Below are 19,883 nucleotides of genomic sequence, written 5' to 3'. Positions count from 1 at the left end.
GCACACAATGTCACCTACACACTGTCCAAATTACTACATTTGTCCTATTTCCTCAGACCTCCGTCCTGCTGGGAGCACTTTTAACAGCGTGATGGTGCAGTGGACTAAAATAGCCACAATAGATGACATGAAGTAAAGTCTGTGAGGTCGATTAGCTGTCAGACACGTTTTAGGACCAACTGGTTTTGTGCCATTAAATTAAGATAAATGCTTATTAATAACAATCATGCATCACAAAACATGAAAGATTTACCATGAACAAATAGATAAATGTAATTACTTTACACTCTTTGTTCTTTCCCTGTCACAGACGCATACACACACTTGCATGCAAAATCCCACAGACTAGACAGAGAGAGTGTGTGTGTGTGTGCCAAGGTAAACAGCAGTGGCTTGTAAATGTAACATTTAAAAAAAAAAAGAACAAATTGACTGATGTGTGTGTGTGTGTGTGTGTGTGTGTGTGTGTGTGCGCTGAGGCTCACCTGAGCACAAGGCCTCTCTGGATGCTCGTCTTCATCTTCTGCGTCAGATGCTCCACGTTGGCCTGAAAACAGAGAGCGGAGCCTCACATGAAAGCGGAGCGACGGCGGCCTGCAACCTGCACAAGCAGCCGAACCAGCCACAAATCACACGCCTCCCTCTCATCACTGCCCTGAATGGAGAAGTGCAGGGTGGCGGCCTCGCCACTAGGGGGCAGCAATTCCCCTGTTCTACAGTATTCCGTTTTTTTGTTTTTCATTTCTGCAATGTCTCAAAATGTCATCAGTAGAAGAAAAAGCTTTGTGAGATTTCCACAATATAATAAACAGAATAATGATGATGATGATGATGATGAGGAACAACTGCTTAGAAACAACTTGTGCAACATATTTATGCTTAGTTAAGTATTTTTTTTTTGCATTAATTGTTTTGTGAATTTGGGTGACGTTGATAAAACTCACGATGAATAAGGTTCTAATAAACAACAAATTCAAGCAATATTTATTTCTGTTGCCACTTAATGGTATATTATTATTTGTAGAGAACAAAGAGGCTCACACAAAGCAATAAAGTAAAAACTACTGTAAAAGCAAGAGAAAACCCTAAATAAAAAGATATAAAACTGTACTTGAAGCGAACTTTAGAGAAAAAACAAATGAGCACTGTGGACGAGAGGTGCAGCGAGCTTCTATATACGACTGACTCTCTCAATGAACTTGAGAGTGCAAGTGTGTGTCTGTGTGTGTGTGTTATTAATTTGACAGTGCGACAGTAACAACATAAACACGGCGACAGCCCTGACGTCTTTAATCAGCCCGACCTGATCTGTGTTGATGGGATCTGTCGGTCATGGAATGACTGAAGCAGCTCGGAGGTTATTAATAAATTGCTTCATAGGCACTGCAGTAATCTGGGTCACCTGCACCCTCCTGAAGCCTCCAGACAGAGGCAGTGATGGAAGCTGCTGCAACGCTCACATGAACAGTGAAGTGCTGCTTTGTCAGAGAGGGGGGACCAATTTCATGCTGGTCCTTAAAGGGATAGTTTGGATTTTTTTTTTTTAAGTGAGGTTGTATGAGGTACTTTTCCATAGTGTATTAGCTACAGAAGACATCAGTCGGTACACCCCCAGTTTGGAGAAGCAGGCAGGGGCCCCGGCAACATACTGCTGTGGACTTGGGCAGCAGGAAAATGTGTCTTAGCTACTTAAGGAAAAAAGCCCACCCAAAAAACGGATCAACGCTGGTTTAAGAGCCGGCTTTATTCAGAAGATTTTCACGGCTCTTCTTTGCACCAAACAGCCCTTTCTGACAGGAACGGTCTCTGTTCTCTTCAAAGCAACCAGACAGCAATCCTTGGCTGCCGCGATCGAACTAATACATTAGTTCAGATCTGAACTAAGCATTTAAAAACACGCAACAACACAAGCAACTGTAAAATCACTGTGGAGACTGGAGAGGGAGATACTAGAGACAACAGCTTCACTTCCCCATTGGCCTGATGCAGTGAAAATGTTCTAAATATTGCATATACTTAGTCTGATAAGGATGTTTTTTTTTGAGTGCCCCTTTATTTAGGTGGTTAAATGTGTTTTTTCTGCTTGCTTAGCATCTCTACTGGGACCCCTGCCTTCTCCTCCAAACTGGGGGACAGCTGACCACCATCTACTGTGGGTATAACACTGAGTAAGAACTCAATACAGCCCCAATTTTAAAATCTATCGCGTTGAAGTTGCCTTATTAAACAGCTTTACTCAATAAGAACAACACAGACTGCATCTCTGACCTGCAGGTCCCGAATGTCAAAGGGCTCCTCGTAGATGTAGACGGTGTCTGCGCCTGCAGCCAGACCGCCCACCGTGGCCAGGTAGCCACAGTAGCCCCCCATGGTCTCGATGATGAAGACTCGCCGCTTGGTGCCGCTGGCCGACTGCTTGATGCGATCACACGTCTATATCACACACGCAGATTACACAGTTATCAACCGGCGAAACAGGCGTGTTCGCCACATGCAGCTGCAGAGGACGATCATTAAAGTAGAGCTGAAGTCAGTCACTTCATCTGTTATTCAATCAACAGAAAATCCACAGCGGTCTTAGAATTAAGTATTTCAAATAAGTGAAAATACTAACATCTGCGACAATTTCTCCAAATTTAATGCACATTTTAAATTCAATACTTTAGTTAGTTTAGTTTGTCATCAGTCAATTAATATAAAAAGGTCACTTTGAGCTGTGGTGAACTTTGATGGGACTTTATGTCTTAAGGCTTAAAAAAAATCTACATAGTTATCCAATAAAATAAACTGATGACAGTGATAAGCTGCAGCTCTACTTTAGTAGATAAAGTAGCTGAATACTGAGTAAACATGCAGCCATATTTACCAGTACAGTCCAGGCTACAAGAAGAGACAGTGATGCACAGGCTCACTCCTTATTGGTCATGTAACACACATACTGACAGGTCAGTGGCTGCTTCATAAAGAAAAACTTTACAGAGAAGTGAATTAAATTTTACAACACAATACTGTACAGACCAAACTGTCCTGTGTCAGAATATCTAGAATTTACCTTTGCAGGTTCTTAATACAAGTTAAAATGTAAGAAATGGCGTTTTTTTTTTTACCTGCACTACGGCTCATCAACTGAAAAGCTCCATATTACAAGAGAAGAATGTCAATAGTATGTGTAGTAGGTCAGGAAGGATTCCCAATAAAGATTCCCATACCGAAAAGAAGAATTGTACCTAAGACTATTAGGCATAAGAGGAAAAAGGGGAGAATTTTGTTATTTTTATTTTTTGCATTTCAAGAATAAAGTTGAAATGTTGAGAATAAAGTCAAACTTTCAGTATGCAAAAACTGATTATTTTTTCCTTTTGACTGGCACCAATACTGAAAAGTTTCATTTTGCATCTTGAGAGTAAAGTCAAAATGTCAAGAATAAAAGGTTCCAGATTGTGCAAAATGCACTGTTTAATGTCTTTGCAGCCTAAAAGTGTGTTTGTGTCCAGTGTGTCTAAAGACTCACAAACTATGAGGAAAGACGAGCTGTGTAGCCGTGTAAATGGAGTATTAAGGCCATGCCTGGGCCTACCAGTAAGGTGGTTACATGCAGATTCGAACCCCAGAGTTGACCTGTGCATACTGGCAAATCAAAAGTACTGACAGACCTACAGACATGTCACAGTGATGCACTCCTCAAACACAAACAGCATCACAAAACTTTTACTAGCAGGAAGAGGAGGATGTGACACAAAACTGCTTCCAAAAATAAAGATCAACATCATCAATACAGCATAACAGAGGCCACTGGCATGCAAGTTGCATCATGGTCTTTGGGGCTCTGTGCTCTGGATTAGCAGGAAAGTGTGTACTTACAGATTGTAGTTTCACTTCTGTTCTCTCATACAGCTTTTTCCATAAACATTTCTGAGGTGAACTGGGACACCTCATCTGTCTCAGTAGTGTGCAGGACTTGTTCTGTCCTAAACCAGGATTTATCCACCGTTTGTAATCTGTGTTTGCACCTTAGTCAGTCTAAGGTGGTTTCTGAGGACTAGACAGCATCTTCACCACATTAACTGTTATCATCTTAAGACAAGGTGGCACTACAGGCTGCCTCTAGATGTTATTTTTCCTGATGCTTTAATATGTTTTCACTGGCCCTTACCTCCACGATGGCGTTGAGGGACGTGTCAGCGCCGAGGCTGAGGTCAGTGCCGGGCACATTGTTACTAATGGTGGCAGGCAGCATGCACATCGGGATGCAAAACTCCTCGTAGTCGGCCCGGGCCTCGTACAGCTGCAGCAGGGACTCAAAGGCCTGATGGAGGTGGCCGTAATATGGGATTAGACCACTGGGGGGCACACTACATATCTGAGAACCTGTCAGTGTGTCCTTGTGTTGGCGGCTACTGTGTTTTTGGAGGCTGCTTCATGGTGCACAGTGGCTACCTTGGCTTGTGTCCACCGCTACCTGGTGATGGCTGACTTACTTTGGGTTGAAGCTGAAGCTGAAGCATCCCAATACAATGCTATTTACTAATCTTGTACTAATCTTGTTTGATATAGTAAAACTTTCTTTATAACTTTTCCTCAACATCAAACTGTCAAAACTTCAAAGAGGAAGCAAAACTTTCCCAACACTTAACACTTATTCTTTTACTTTCTGAGGTGATTTCTGGAGCCGTATCACCAACATCGACAACAACAACAAATGATGAGTCTTTAAGATTAAAGGAAACTTAACTGCATTTACATTTGGACGTAGCTGTTGCTAATTTAAAGGGGTTATATCACCACCAAGGCTGATGGACACAAGTGAAGGGAGTCCTTCCGATTAAACTGAGACCATGAAGTCGCAGCTCTGTAACATGTGCATGTTCTGCTGGCTGGCTCTCTCCAGGTGATGGGGGGGGCTTTGGCTTCCAGTTGGCTGAGAAGAGATGGGAAGGGGTGGGTAAGGGAGGGGGGTGTGGGTAGGGGTTCACCTTGGCTGACATGTAGTAGTGTTGACGCGACAAGATAAGGATTGTAGGGGTGGGGTGGGTGGGTGGGGGGGGTGGTAGGACTCCAAAGGCCCTGAGCGATGTTTCCTTTTATGTACAAAAAGTGAAAGCATGCAGAGGGCCTGGCCTGGTTCAGAACAATGACCAGACTAAGATGCGGACCGCATTCAGCGATGCTGGACTTGTACGTGCTCACACAGCATGCAAAGTTACTCTCCAAAAGGCACTGACCGTGAGCAGGCAGAGCAGCCCTGTTGCACGGACCCAGACCGCCGACCAGTCAGCTGCTGTTTCCCAAACAAACACAGAGAGGGCCGCACAGACACGCAGGGGGCCATGTGCCAAAAACATGCCACAACACGTCACTGCATGCCCCAACACTTACCTGGGACCTCCGCTGAGCAGCTCGCCTCCAGCAACTACCAGCACAACAAGGGTTTGCTGCTATATGTGCCCTCAATCCTGCTCATTAGTGTCTGTGTCAATGCGACAGTTTTCTACTGTTTGACAGGACCTGTGGCTGTAACAGGTAGCTCAGTAAATGTAATAACTAACTGAAATAATTCTAGGATATTTGAACAAATGCTAGAATACAAGCCATTAGCTTTCTGAGGATGCATCACCTGAGTGTGAACTGTGCCACTATCATTCACTACCATTATGCTTTGGCATACGGCTTTGTTTGTGTGAAAGCAGAGGGTTATGCCTTTACAGTCCACTTAGGTCTATGGAAATCTTACATATAGGCCGAGTGTGTTTACACAGAAAATACAACAGACACTAAACAGCCGTACTTTTTCTGCTGCTCACCCCTATTACATTCACATTTTAAGCAGGGGTAGACTAGTCATAAAACAAGCTCAGTTTAATGAACTGAGATGTTATCATGCATGACATGAACTGAATGTTACTTAATATGCATGTTTGTCACGAGTAACTGGTTAAAATCTTTTTTTGTACTCCTCTCTATAAAATCTGTCCATTTTAGGAATGAATATGTTGTTCAGCTGTCTGAATGAATCTTGTTAAGCTGGATTTTACTTGTCTTGCTATCATCGGAGCACTCTTTTGTCCATTTATTCATGCCCATTATTAAGATTAATTTATTTGTAGCTCAGCTCCACATTTCTCTTCCAGCTCATGCCACAATTCAAAAAAGGCTCTCTTCTCTCCCAGAGGACCCGGCGGACAGTTCGAGAACCAGGATTTCTATTTGAAACGGATAAAAAGGAATGTGTAATACAATTTGATCTATTTAATAACTTAGTTTACTTAATTTTTCTTAATCACAAATATCTGCAACCTTTTAAATCAATGTTTTAACTTCTGAGCCTGTCATTCTCACAGAAATATCACATAAAAACCACATTTTTGTTAATTTTGTACACATGTTTTGTGATTTAGCGCATGGCCCTTTGTTTCTTGACTGTTTCTGCTGTCTGGCTGTTAAAGCGAGGATGCGAGCTGCCGATCAGCGAAGCCCCAAACCCTGACCGGCCGGATGGCGTGTGCTCACTCTCACCCGGCCACACTTACATCAGTAATGGCGTTCAGAGCGGTGTCTGAGCCAATGCTGAGGTCTGAACCGGGTACATTGTTGGAGACGGTGGAGGGGACCATAACCATGGGCACACAGAACTCGTTATATTTGTCCCGCGCAGAAGAAAGCTCCCGCAATCCCAGGTAGGCCTGCAGCAGTGAGAGCCAACATCTTATCGGTTGTCGTTGAGGGGATGAGGGGTGGGTGAAAAGTGAAGAGGCCTAACACCGAGCTCTTCTTTTGAGTTTTAGTTTTTAACATTGTGCAGTATGAACACACTGAAGGGGGGGGGGAACAAACACACTTGTTCGCTTTAAAGAGAGTGGGGCCTGTTGGTGGGAGTGGGATCTTAAGGGTAATGCAGGAGGATGATCAGAGACAACAATGGCGGGTGGGAATGGCGGGGACAAAGGTCTGAGGAGGAGTGTTTTGTTGGGAGAAGCCAAAAAGGAGAGAGCCAGACCGATCACAACAGACAGTGAGACGCACAGAGGAAGGAGACGTTGTAGGTCACACACACACAGAGAGAGAGAGAGAGAGAGAGACGGGGAGGGAGACAGTGTCCATGTCCTGGCTGAGCCGCTAAAGTCAAAATGTTCAGTCGTTTTGTTTTTGGAATTTCAGATTTTGTCTTAAATAGTGATGGACATGAAGTGTCCTTAACCATTAAGGTTCAAATCTTAATAGGACGTTTTTTACCATCTAGTTCACGCTACAGCTAAATATTAAATCCATCTTTTGGTTAATGTCTTTTTTTAGGATTTGGAGTTTTAACAAATAATCTAAAGGTTTGGCTTTGCGGCTCGGCCATGAAGTAATAACCACATATGGACAGACAAGGAGAGAGCCTACAACACTGAAATGTGTCTCAGTTGCATTTTTTAAACGAATAGTTATGCAGAAGTCAACACATGTTTTTGCAAATGAAAATGTCCTAAAGTGTTAAAATCAGTAAAAAAATGAAGCCATGTTAAACAACAACAAAGTGAACATAAAATACTGGAAAGAGAGCGTTTAACAATGCTGTATGATATAAAAAGGCTGACCAAGGAAAAGAATTTCAGGGCATTCAAGAATTCTGCTTCTTACGCAATTATTAGTAGCTTTTTTTGAATAAACAGTCAGAACAGCACATTTCTTAAGTGTGAGGAATTACTGTTGCAATATATAGCAAAAAAAGGTATTTTTGAAGTGATAAAACATTAAATAAAAATATTAGATTACAAACCGCTTTTAAATCTGTTCAAATATCAGACAAAGTTTCATACCTCAAATCCTCCGATGACGAGCAGAGCGTTGATGTTATGGATCCTCATCTGCTCAGCAATCTTCTCCAGATGTTTGCCTGGGAGAGTTCTGGCACATAAAAAGAAAATAATTGAAAAGTTAAATAATGCTCCACATAAACTTAAACTAATAATAATACATTTGATTTATATAGCACCTTCAAACGGGCAGAAGGACGGATTCAAATAAAGAATTAAACCCCATTCAAATAGGATTCATATTTCAGGGGAAGATCAGTAATATAATAATATCTGCCTCACTCCGCTGTAACTGTACTCAGAGGCTCGAGGTCTAGTTTTGACAGAGCAAAGAAAAAAAAAAAAAAAAGGGTTCCATCTGAGGCTCCACTAATTTGTTGTACTTTAATGATAAAAAAAAAAAAAGAGTCTTCACGAGAAAAAAAAAGGTGATTTGAGAAAAGTGAGAAAGAAAAGGTAGAAAAATTTACATAATGTGCAACATAAAAGGCACAGAAACTGTGTGCAGGATTTAACTCAAGTGAAATGCATCCTCTGTACAATCATTACAAAAGGCCTTTAGGGTCACATTTCACAGCTACTCATGTTTCACTTCAGCTTACCGTTTTGTCCCCAGCAGGGACCCCCCCTGGCCAGTCCAACCTCCGACGTCTCCCCATTTAATCTCCTTGATCTGATTTTAAAAGACAACAAAGCAGTGGCACATTCAATGGCTTTTTTTCGCTAAACAACTTCACTTCAAATTTCACTTTGTACGTGCCAAACTACGATGTTTAGGTGATAACTGACAGATCCACGGACGTCACCATCAACAGGTTTTAATGGATCTACTTTCTGACACTGGAAAAAGTGTTGACAGCGTGTTCTGAGGATTATCTTATTATTGGGGACTCTTATTTTGAAAAACAAAAAGGATGTTGCTGTTAAGTTTTTTTATTTTATTTTTCACTGCATTGAGTACCACAAACAACGTTGTGCCATTGTACTGTGCCACCGAGCTACAGTACATTAAACCAGCAGCTCTTCGTCATCATCATCATCATCACTGTCCTACTTTGTTGGGGTCTATCGAGGGATCACGGCTTCGCTTTTCAATCACGTCTAATCCCCGTTGATGACAGCTTGCCTTGGGGGGGGGGAGAGAGCCGTCATATCGCTTTCAACAAGTCATTGCTGAAAAAGGCACAGCTGAACAAGTGTGTTTTGGGAGTATGACCAAGACAGAGACTGTGTGTGTGTGTGTGTGGATTCATGGTATAGCTGCTGTGGGAGTGGAGTAAGTGGCTTACAGTAAGTACTGTGGCTCTGTTTATCTGGACACACTTAAGTCTTATCACTGTAGCTCACTGTGGGGGGGGAGGAGAGTGACCGCACCACCACTTCCTGCTCCCTGCTATTAGTCAGTAAGTCACTATGACCTCCAAGGAATGCTGCTTACCCCTACTGTTTACTCCTAATAATGAGCGCTGGTGAGCTCAGTTTACAGACGCAGTCACAGGCTGAGAGGAGGATTGGATCATAGAGGAATGTAGGGAGCCAAAGTCAACATCAGATGGAACAAAAAGACATTTGTGATGCAGGAGGTGGCCGAGTGAAGCAATGACAGCCACAGAGAAAAGCCAGAACGGACTGACCAACCAAAGTTTTGAGATACGTTAACTTTGAATAAGGTTCTGCACATAACGTGAGAACCCGCAGCTGCATTGTTCTCTGCAGGATTGAAATATTTATTTAGGTTGAATGAGCGTCTCTTTCACCTGAGCTCTTGAGTAAGATCAAATTCAGTCAGACATTTTGCAATTGTATGCTTGTACGTTGTTGAGTTCACTGACCAAAAGAAAAGAGCAGAAACTGGAAACCCGTACAAAGACGGTCACTGGTAGAGTACGGAAACACTGTAGGGTCATGAGCTTGACAGCCATTTTTAGATTTTAGAGAAAGTGATGCAGATATTTCACACAACATGGGTAAGACTTTCAATACATGCGCACAAATAACAATAACAAAGTAGATTGTTTCAAAGATTCTTTTCTGAAAAGATTTTTACAAACTTTTTAATTTGGAGAAAATACCTATTGATTTTGGGTTTGTTTTTGTTTTTTTTTTTAATGCTGAAAGAATTGATGGGGATACAATAAATCAAACTGTTTATCATTGAAGTCATTAAGAAAAAAATGCTACACCTCCTCCTATGGCAGTGATTCAGTGATTTTCTGCTTTTCTCCATTTCTGATCATTGTAAAATGGACAGTTTTTCTCTGTTTCCTGACATTTTATAGATCACACACACAAAAAAAAAATGAAAACAATCTAAATAAACACATGTGCGCAATACAGCTGAACGCATCCATTTCGGTCTTACCTGTCCCTTGTGGAATCCCTCGAAGCCGTCGCTGACAGCAAACATTTTGTGGCCTTCAGTGATTCCCACTCGGACAGCGGAACGCACGGCGGCGTTCATGCCTGCTGCCGGGGCGCCGACGTTTAACACTGCAACGTTAAAGGTGCTCTGCGGGTGACAGAGAGCAGCAGTCTCACACACACACACTCAGAAACACACTCAACTGTACAGAATATGGCCAAATGTTCAAACACCCCCCCCCCCCCCGAGCTTTATCACATTTTCACGCCTCACATTCAGTATGCAGTTACAGCTTGTATGATGCTCGGCTTGAAGAAGATGGTATATCAGCGACTTTTAGAGGCAATGAAGACAAGCAGTGATTTCTGTAGCAGACATGAAGCAAATTGGACAAAACTCCCTGCAGGTGACTTGCTGCATTTTTTTTTTTCTTTCTAAAAAAAAAAATCACCACAGAATTATATTGCAAATTAAGAAGAAACTTTCTCCATGCCTGACAGGACAGCTGTCCGTCTCCACTGCCTGATAATACCATCCATGTCTCATTACCTGCAGAGGAGCCTCAGAGCAGAACAGCAGCAGGCAGAGACTACCTGGCATGCAAGAAGCCACATGCTGCTAAAAGACGCAGTGAAGCAGCAGCCGCTTTCTCATGACAGCCACCGGAAGTGTTGACGGTGACCAACTCTCCGAAGTTTCTTGCTATTGAAACTCAAATCATCCATGCCATTCTGACTACAAAATGCTTTAAGGACACAATACGAAATTGTTGCACGGTAACTTTCAACCGTTAATATCAAAGCGCACGCGGTTCATACTTCAGCTGAACCCCATGAAGTCTGTGTTTACAAGAGCCACGTTTGAATGCAGCTCAGCCACAAAGGCCTCTCTGGTGTTTGCTGTGGAACTGTTGGGTCACAGGTGTGCAGGACAATTAACTCCCACAATTCATTAACAGGATAGTTGAGGCCACTGATTGGATTAAAGAACATGAAGATGATGTGGAGGAGCTCAAAACACTGAACTTCTCAAAGGCAAAACTTATTTCTTTCACATTTCTGAAGGCAAGTTCAGTGAGTAGGTTAGAGTATCAATACTGACAGTAGGCTTTGAATGCTTGGTCAGGTTTTTGGTCTGTCTACCGGTTCTTTCATTTATCATTTCCTGTTCTAGAATCCTAAATTTGCCTAAAAAGAGAGTCTGTAATCTTTGCAAAGTTTAGATTCTTACAATCAACAACAGCATTAAACACCAAAGACAGGTCCATCTTGTTTTCTTAAATGAAAAGAATGGCACTAATCTCAAATAACTGGAAACGACATCCAACGCTATTCACCACTAAGGTGAATAAGACTCCTCAGAGATACTAAACATGTCCAGTCATGTCTCAGCTTGATAGCTTTTTCCCAAAATGTTAAAATGTGATGAAAGTTTCCAAAATCAGGAACAATTATCTATTTCTTGGACTGATGTTAACACATCAAAATCAGCGGGATATGTCCCACATCATCTTCAAAGCTCCCAAAGCCTTTGTGAGAGCTTTAATTTCCGCGGCCATTTTGAGCAGAGAGAGCATGGAACCCTGTCCAGTTTGAGTTCTGAATAAGCAAAGACACTTTCGGCTACAGTGTCCACAGACTTGACATTAAAAGCCGACTCTGGTTACTTCAGGTTGGTCTGAAGCAGATCACAGCCGACGCCGTGACTCTCCTTGACAGTGGAGCTTGTTGTGACGCCTTCGCTGAAGCACTAATGCAACTCTTCTACACTTCTACTTCTATGCAGAGCCATGAAGAAATAAGCAATGACAGACGGAGCAACAGATAATGAGAACTGGCACTGTCATTTTGTGGCACTGTGTTACCGTATAAACAGACTGGAGTTATAGTTTTTGTCTCTGTGAAATAAAAAAAGGGCCTCGTGGAAATTTAGTCCTAGAAAATTAAGCAAAAATCTATAATCCACTCGTATATTTAGTTTTAGGTTTTTACCTCAGATTGGAGGACATCTGTGAAAAAGGCTAAAGTGAAAAAGAAGGATCAACAAAAAAAAAAAAGGTCTAAACTATGTGCTGGAAAGCTCGACGGCTCTGAACTATGCCTGCAGAAGCTCCAGAAGCTGACCTAGAGCCTGTTCAGCTGCAGCCTCATTACCCATCACATACATTGAACTGCTCTTCATCCCCCGCCACCTCCTCTCCCTCAGGACAGAGACAGTCACAGAAAAACAGACTCTGTTAGTGTCACAAAAAGACCGCAGCACCAGCAAGGCACCTGACCAGGAAGTACCTTGTGCTACCGTACAAATCTCAGAGCCGCTGGTGGAAAGATACATTGGAAGAATTAAAAAATAGCGATAATCTTATTGATTTGATACAATCAGTGTTTTTTTTTTTTTTTTAATCATTTAGTTGAAAAGTACTCACATTTGGAAGTTCAGAATCTGCTTTCCGGTAGGAGAGGAGCCTGTAGGTGCTCAGATTGTTTTCAAAGCTCCTGCAGGTAACAGATGTGGAAAAATAAAGTCAGCCAGTTTGGAAAATCCATAACGGATGTAAACTGTGTTGCTGCTGCAGAGACAGCCTTTAGAGTCAATCAGAAATCAATGCAAACACAGTTAAACACGCTGCCAACGGAAGGGAGAACAAGTGAAGAAAGAAAAAAATCTTGTTGATTGAAACAGGTGAGAGTGACTTTTTAAGTTGTTAGTTAGGTTGTTTAAGTTTATGTGTTTCAGCTACTTTTTAAACTAGTTTGTAGGCCGATGATTTCTAATTACATCCACACTTTAGACATTTGATCACATCAAAGTGGTTGATGTTAAAATACCTGCCACGCAGTCTCACTGCCTCTTCAAATTTCTTCTCATCCATGGCCTTCTGCACTTCTTGGGTCTAATGACAAAACATAAAAGAGCTTCTTAACCATACGTGTTAAAATCATGTTAGGGCCACATGCTCATTCGCTCTGTTGTGACTCCCAGCCTGTTGTCATTGTTGTCTGTCCTCTTGCAGGCAAACTGTGGGCAGGGTTTTTGCCAAACTGGGAGCACCTGGGCTCAATCATCCCAAGCTCCATTCCACCTCATTTCTCACAGAGTGCACAAACTACTGTGCACTGATTAAGAAGACCCAGACTGGATTAAATTACTGCAATATTATGATTGTATCAGCTTTTCAGGACAAATATGATGCATTCTTCCGCTTGGGGTTTTTATTCCCACTTACTTGGGGTGAAACTGCCCTTTAAAACTCCACATTAAAACATATTTTAACCATCTAAAGTGATTAATACTGAGAATCTATCCATAATAAGATATGGTTATCTGTAATCTGTAGTGGAACATTCTCATTTTCTGTAATCCACAGTTCATAATTGGGCATCTGCAGGACTTCTCTGCCAAACATGCTCTCTCTCACACACACACACTCTTACCATCTGAACACACTCCATAAGTGGTAGTCGAACGGCCTGGTTGCCAACAAGAGACACCACACAGGCCGGGGTGTTGGCAGAGGCCTCCAATAACGCCAGCACTGCCTCCACGCCCATACGACTGGCCTGCAAAAGGTCACAGACGTCATTTTAAGGTCAATACTAATGCAGAATGAAATTTTGAGTTGAATTAATCATCTTACAACAAGGAAGAACTTCACATTAACATTTTTCCACTGTACAGTTTTACAGTTACGCACCAGGATCCTGTCAAAGGCCGAGGGCGTCCCACCTCTCTGCACGTGGCCCAAGATGGTGACCCTGGTGTCGAAACCCAGGCAGCGTACTACCAGCTGGACATGGACGGATGGATGGCATATAGTGAGGATATAGTGCTCAATATAGGAAATGCATTCAATCATGTCCTGTAAAATCTACTATGCGTTACTATAACATCTTCCCACATTATAGTACAATAAAATCGAAGAGCTCTACCATGATTTTTAAGGTTTTCACTCAAAAAACGACAGATACACAACTCAGCAATCTAAACTAGCCTTACTAAAATATTCATCATTTGTAATATTACATAGCATCTAGAAATGACACTGAGAAAATGCGGAAACAGACCATGCAAGAGTCAAGCATTTAAAAAAAAAAAAAGGAGGAGAAATCATGCAAAACATCTCCTGTCATGTTAGCGAATGCCAAATAATGTGTATGCACACGTGAACCTGCAGAATAAAAATAAAAAGGTGCAAAGGGACATGGGATGGGTGCAGAATCAAACGCCTGAATGATAAACGGAATTGAGAAAAATAAGGGAGTGAGCATTTTGGAATTACAAATAGTAACTTGTAGAATCATGCAAAAAATGTGAAAAGTCAACAAAGCAATGACACAGAGGACCAAATGCTTTGTGGTGTGTGCTCTCACACTGAAGGAAACCAACAGCACACCATGAGGGGAAAAGGAATCCATGCTTCTTGAAGGAGAGTTTGCGGCTCCGTGATTTGAGCGAGCTTCTCCACCATACTTACATCCTTGATATAATCAGGAGTTATTGCCTTGTTGTGGATATCTATGGCACCCTCGGCTACAATAATAATGTTCAGTCTTTTCTTATCAGCACGGTTCTAGAAAGATATACAGAAGCAAAAGCATTTTGAAAACATGACAGAAAAAGTTTTGCATTGCCAAAAGCTGGATCCGGTAATGGAGGATAGTCCCAGATCAATGGCTCATAAACCTTCATGCCTTTAAGGAACATTTTGACATTTAGTCAGTTGCCTTCCTTCTGCAGACACTTGCCACATTGTGGAAGAAGTTGTAAACTTTACAGCCAGCTGCGCCAATTTGATTAGCTAACTGCAGAGTTTCATCTTCAACAGGTAAGTTTACATGTAGTGTTTCTCACCAGAATGCATGTATCCTTTGTGCCTCACAAATGTGTTTGAGTGCATCTCCTTCTTCATAAAACATTCTGATGACCAAATGTTTAGAAACCTCTTTTTTAAATAAAGGAAGTCCTGTTTGCTGGCTCAGTACCTTCTTCTTTGCCTTTTACCAGGAAGGTTACAGGTAACTAAAACAGATTACTGCCACCAACTGTCAGTCAGTGGAACATCATGCAGCTCCATTACTGACAAACAGACATATCTGAATCACCCCCCCACCCCCCCTGCAGTCAGTCACATGTTGCGTCCTTGTGTGTGTGTGTGTGTGTGTAGTGTATTCATTTCCTCTCAGATGGGCCTGTTTATTTCCACTTTAGTTGGTGGACTCCTACATTTCCCAGAATACCTCCTTGTCCCCATTGTCACTGAAACAGTGACACCAAAATTTGGGATTATTTTTGCTAATCTACAAAACACAAAACCTTCTCTCAGAATGTGACAAGTGTCTGGTGAAGAGGACTAAAACAATCGCAGTGAGAAAAACGCTGTACACTCGCTGTCATTCAGACATCTTGATATCCACCGCTTGGTCCAGCTTCTGGTTTCCCCTCTGCGTCAGTCTGAAACTGAGCTCTACTCACATCCTTCACAAAATCAGAGGTAATGGGTTGTCCTTGTCTGTCAATGGCTCCTTCGGCAACTATGATAATGTTCAACCTGGAACCTCGAGATCGGCTCTGGGCGATAACAAACACACTCACCACATCAAACCTACTGAACACGAATCATATACATTATATATATATATTGTTAACAGCTGACTGTACTGTTGACATGGTACTGACATAGTGGAGTATTATTTTACATAGCAAAGTAAATTAATGTTGTATTGTCATGAGTGGGTATTAATGATCAGTTTGTGAGCACATGTGTTGTGGCTCTGTGGTGCAATGGACAGCCCGTTGGACAAAGAAGGTGTTATTCAAGGGTTGTGGGTTCGAGTCCCACTAGACTCAATATCATTTCACATTAACTCATGTTAAAAACATGGCTGAGCACTGATCCTCTAGAAGCACGTTAGGTTGGAGGCTGACACTACTTGACGTTTCATTAAATAGGGTGTCGAGATGAGTGAGTAGCTCAGGAAAAGTTTGACATGTTATGATGTTGACTGATTTGCTTTGAGGGAGCTGGCTCTGTGGCAGAATGACTAGTGCCTTGGAAACTATTGTGGATGGAACTGTAAGTTGAAGGATGTGTCAGTGTTTTGCAGTGCAGCTCAAGTTCAAAATGTCTTTGTCACAAAACAAGTTGCTGGCATGCACTGAAGGGAGGTGTCTTATATTTATATATTTCCGGTTGGATACTTTCAAAATCTGGCTTGTTTTGCTAGTTTCTCCAAAGTTGCAGACTCCATCTTTTAGTGGGTATTTTGTGAAAACAACAAATTTGTAAAGATGTTTTGTGGCTCTGTGGCGCAATGGACAGCGCATTGGACTTCTAGTCAAGCAGTTGAAATGTAATTCAAAGGTTGTGGGTTCGAGTCCCACCAGAGTCGCTATTTTTAGTTTAACTCATGTTAAATATGTGACTGAGCACAAATCTCTATCACTGACAAGCTCCTTTAGCTGCTGGTCTGTATTTAAATGGATTAAATGGTGCCTTTAAGTAACATTGAGATAATACCAACTGATGAGGTTGTCATGACTCGGTCAGTGGGTATTTTGTAAAAGTGGCAAGTTTGTCAGATATCATGCTCACCGATGCTTCAGAGATATTTTATGTGGTTGTCCTCAGTGGGCAGCTTGTAAGTGGCAAATTTCCTATGTGTGAATCATCATTACAAACAAGTTGCTGGCATGTGCTTCAATTTCCTACTTCATGTTTGATGAAAAGGTGTCTTTTTTGGGCTTGTTTTTGCTGATCTGTGTTTTGCTAGTTTCTCCAAAGTTGCAGACTCCATCTTTTAGTGGGTATTTTGTGAAAACAACGGATTTGTAGGGTTATTTTGTGGCTCTGTGGCGCAATGGACAGCGCATTGGACTTCTAGTCAAACAATAGAGATGTAATTCAAAGGTTGTGGGTTCGAGTCCCACCAGAGTCGCTCTTTTGTAGTTTAACTCATGTTAAATATGTGACTCAGCACAAATCTGTATCCCTGACAAGCTCCTTTAGCTGCTGGTCTGATTAAATGGTGCCTTTAAGTAACAGTGAGATAATACCAACTGATGAGGTTGTCATGACTCGGTCGGTGGGTATTTTGTAAAAGTGGCAAGTTTGTCAGATATCATGCTCACCGATGCTTCAGAGATATTTTATGTGGTTGTCGTCAGTGGGCAGCTTGTAAGTGGCAAATTTCCTATGTGTGAATCATCATTACAAACAAGTTGCTGGCATGTGCTTCAATTTCCTACTTCATGTTTGATGAAAAGGTGTCTTTTTTGGGCTTGTTTTTGCTGATCTGTGTTTTGCTAGTTTCTCCAAAGTTGCAGACTCCATCTTTTAGTGGGTATTGTGTGAAAACAACAAATTTGTAGGGTTATTTTGTGGCTCTGTGGCGCAATGGACAGCGCATTGGACTTCTAGTCAAACACTTGAGCTGTAATTCAAAGGTTGTGGGTTCGAGTCCCACCAGAGTCGCTCTTTTGTAGTTTAACTCATGTTAAATATGTGACTCAGCACAAATCTGTATCCCTGACAAGCTCCTTTAGCTGCTGGTCTGATTAAATGGTGCCTTTAAGTAACAGTGAGATAATACCAACTGATGAGGTTGTCATGACTCGGTCAGTGGGTATTTTGTAAAAGTAACAAGTTTGTCCGCTATCATGTTCACTGATGCTTCAGCACTATTTTGTGGCTCTGTGGCGCAATGGACAGCGCATTGGACTTCTAGTTGAACAATTGAGATGTAATTCAAAGGTTGTGGGTTCGAGTCCCACCAGAGTCGTTCTTTTGTAGTTTAACTCATGATGAATATGGGACTGAGCACAAGTCTTTATCACTGGGAAGCTCCTTTAGCTGCTGGTCTGTACTTAAATGGATTAAATGATGCCTTTAAGTAACATTTACTGGGTCAATGGGTGTTTTGTAAAAGTGACAACTTTGTCAGATATCCTGTTCACTGAAAATGTGACTGAGCATGAATCGTCATTATAAACAAGTTACTTAAACTGCTGTTGCATACCTTTCTAACTTGACATTTCATTAAATGCAGTTGCGTTAACGTGTAAAGTTGAGATGATCAGCCAACTGATGTGGTTGTCGTCAGTGGGCAGCTTGTAAGTGGCAAATTTCTTATGTGTGAATGTTCATTACAAGCAAGCTGCTGGCATGTGCTTCAATTTCCTGCTTCATGTTTGATGAAAAGGTGTCTTTTTTGGGCTTGTTTTTGCTGATCTGTGTTTTGCTAGTTTCTCCAAAGTTGCAGACTCCATCTTGTAGTGGGTATTTTGTAAAAAAACAACAAGTTTGTAAGGTTATTTTGTGGCTCTGTGGCGCAATGGACAGCGCATTGGACTTCTAGTCAAACAATTGAGATGCAATTCAAAGGTTGTGGGTTCGAGTCCCACCAGAGTCGCTCTTTTGTAGTTTAACTCATGTTAAATATGTGACTCAGCACAAATCTGTATCCCTGACAAGCTCCTTTAGCTGCTGGTCTGATTAAATGGTGCCTTTAAGTAACAGTGAGATAATACCAACTGATGGCATTGTCATGACTCGGTCTGTGGGTATTTTGTAAAAGTAACAAGTTTGTCCGTTGTCATATTCACCGATGCTTCAGAGCTATTCTGTGGCTCTGTGGCGCAATGGACAGCGCATTGGACTTCTAGTCAAGCATTTGAGATGTAATTCAAAGGTTGTGGGTTCGAGTCCCACCAGAGTCTCTCTTTTATAGTTTAACTCGTGTTAAATATGTGACTGAGCACAGGTCTGTATTACTGACTAGCTGCTGGTCTGTACTTAAATGGATGAAATGGTGTGTGTGTGTGTTACCTCAGACAGTTTCTGACACATGTTGTCCTCCCAGCCATCTTCAGGAGGCATTTCTGGGATAAAAACCCAGTCTGCTCCGCATGCCAGCGCACTGACCAGGGCCAGGTATCTGCACACACACACATTCAATATCTCAATAACTGTTTGCAATCTTTGGTCCCCTGTAACAGACATCTGTTGTGAAAAATGTCATCTACACGGCCTGAACCAACTTTTGCCCAACACACACATGGTTGAGCTTGACTTATTAATATCTCCACATTCGCAAAGGTATTTTTACCGAGCCATGACTGATTCAAAGCTGAAAATATCTTTTCCAAAAGAGTATAATGATGTGGAGTCAAGTTTTGAAAATAGATGTTTAGAATGGATTTGAGTCGTTTTAGTCAAACAACTCTCTGCATACATGTAGATGTGGTTTGTTACTACTACTGAGTGTGTGCAGTGACATAACTAACTTAAAGACCACACAGATTGTTATGTTCTTCTGTGTGTGGTGTGTTTTTCTCTCTGTGATGTACTCTGGGTGAGGTGCCTACCCACAGTGCCTGCCCATGACCTCCAGCACAAACGTCCTCTGGTGGCTGGAAAAACAAACGAAGAACAAAAGAAATGTCAGAAACAAGAGAAAGCACCAATCAGTGAACTACTGCACGTCTTTGAGATTTGTAGGGACTCAGACGGCTACAGACAGATGAACCTGTGAAAATGAACTTGGTTAACCATCTAACCTGCTGTCCTGCTTTGTCACGTGTTTGCCTTTTTCTTGTCGCGCCTTGTCTTGTTACATTTTGTCACCTTAGCTGGTCTGATCACGTCCTCCCGTCTTATTACATCATGTCTTGTCTCCCTATGTCTTGTCTTGTAACAGCGCATCTTCTTGCGTAACAAGTAAAAAAGT

General features: G+C 41.9%; 1 protein-coding gene and 6 non-coding genes across 10 annotated transcripts in view; 6 read left to right on the top strand and 1 right to left on the bottom strand.

Moving 5' to 3' along the window:
• LOC139213854 (ATP-dependent 6-phosphofructokinase, platelet type-like) overlaps positions 1-19,883 on the bottom strand; it is a 30,276-nt gene that overhangs the window by 3,144 nt on the left and 7,249 nt on the right. The window contains exons 6-18 of one of the 4 annotated variants that reach the window (XM_070844521.1): positions 19,522-19,566; positions 18,983-19,091; positions 15,631-15,726; positions 13,853-13,945; positions 13,593-13,718; positions 12,987-13,051; positions 12,584-12,653; positions 10,159-10,305; positions 8,399-8,469; positions 7,800-7,887; positions 6,528-6,680; positions 2,269-2,433; positions 486-547 (exon numbers count right to left, since the gene is read on the bottom strand). In XM_070844521.1, coding sequence (XP_070700622.1) covers positions 486-547; positions 2,269-2,433; positions 6,528-6,680; positions 7,800-7,887; positions 8,399-8,469; positions 10,159-10,305; positions 12,584-12,653; positions 12,987-13,051; positions 13,593-13,718; positions 13,853-13,945; positions 15,631-15,726; positions 18,983-19,091; positions 19,522-19,566 — 1,290 coding nt within the window. Of the gene's footprint in view, positions 1-485; positions 548-2,268; positions 2,434-4,153; positions 4,307-6,527; positions 6,681-7,799; positions 7,888-8,398; positions 8,470-10,158; positions 10,306-12,583; positions 12,654-12,986; positions 13,052-13,592; positions 13,719-13,852; positions 13,946-14,632; positions 14,729-15,630; positions 15,727-18,982; positions 19,092-19,521; positions 19,567-19,883 lie in introns of all 4 variants that reach the window. The other 3 variants (XM_070844520.1, XM_070844522.1, XM_070844523.1) reach the window with 3 other exon arrangements.
• On the top strand, positions 16,456-16,547 carry trnar-ucu (transfer RNA arginine (anticodon UCU)). Its single transcript is given in 2 exon segments — positions 16,456-16,492; positions 16,512-16,547. It is a non-coding gene; the product is annotated as a tRNA-Arg (tRNA).
• trnar-ucu (transfer RNA arginine (anticodon UCU)) lies at positions 17,002-17,093 on the top strand. Its single transcript is given in 2 exon segments — positions 17,002-17,038; positions 17,058-17,093. It is a non-coding gene; the product is annotated as a tRNA-Arg (tRNA).
• Positions 17,538-17,629, top strand: trnar-ucu (transfer RNA arginine (anticodon UCU)). Its single transcript is given in 2 exon segments — positions 17,538-17,574; positions 17,594-17,629. It is a non-coding gene; the product is annotated as a tRNA-Arg (tRNA).
• trnar-ucu (transfer RNA arginine (anticodon UCU)) lies at positions 17,845-17,936 on the top strand. Its single transcript is given in 2 exon segments — positions 17,845-17,881; positions 17,901-17,936. It is a non-coding gene; the product is annotated as a tRNA-Arg (tRNA).
• Positions 18,475-18,566, top strand: trnar-ucu (transfer RNA arginine (anticodon UCU)). The gene is given in 2 exon segments: positions 18,475-18,511; positions 18,531-18,566. It is a non-coding gene; the product is annotated as a tRNA-Arg (tRNA).
• trnar-ucu (transfer RNA arginine (anticodon UCU)) lies at positions 18,782-18,873 on the top strand. Its single transcript is given in 2 exon segments — positions 18,782-18,818; positions 18,838-18,873. It is a non-coding gene; the product is annotated as a tRNA-Arg (tRNA).

The sequence above is a fragment of the Pempheris klunzingeri genome, chromosome 15 (assembly GCF_042242105.1).
Source record: "Pempheris klunzingeri isolate RE-2024b chromosome 15, fPemKlu1.hap1, whole genome shotgun sequence".
Taxonomy (NCBI): Eukaryota; Metazoa; Chordata; class Actinopteri; order Acropomatiformes; family Pempheridae; genus Pempheris; species Pempheris klunzingeri.
The sequence above is the reverse complement of the archived record's forward strand: the minus strand, read 5'-3'. Positions and strand labels throughout refer to the sequence as shown.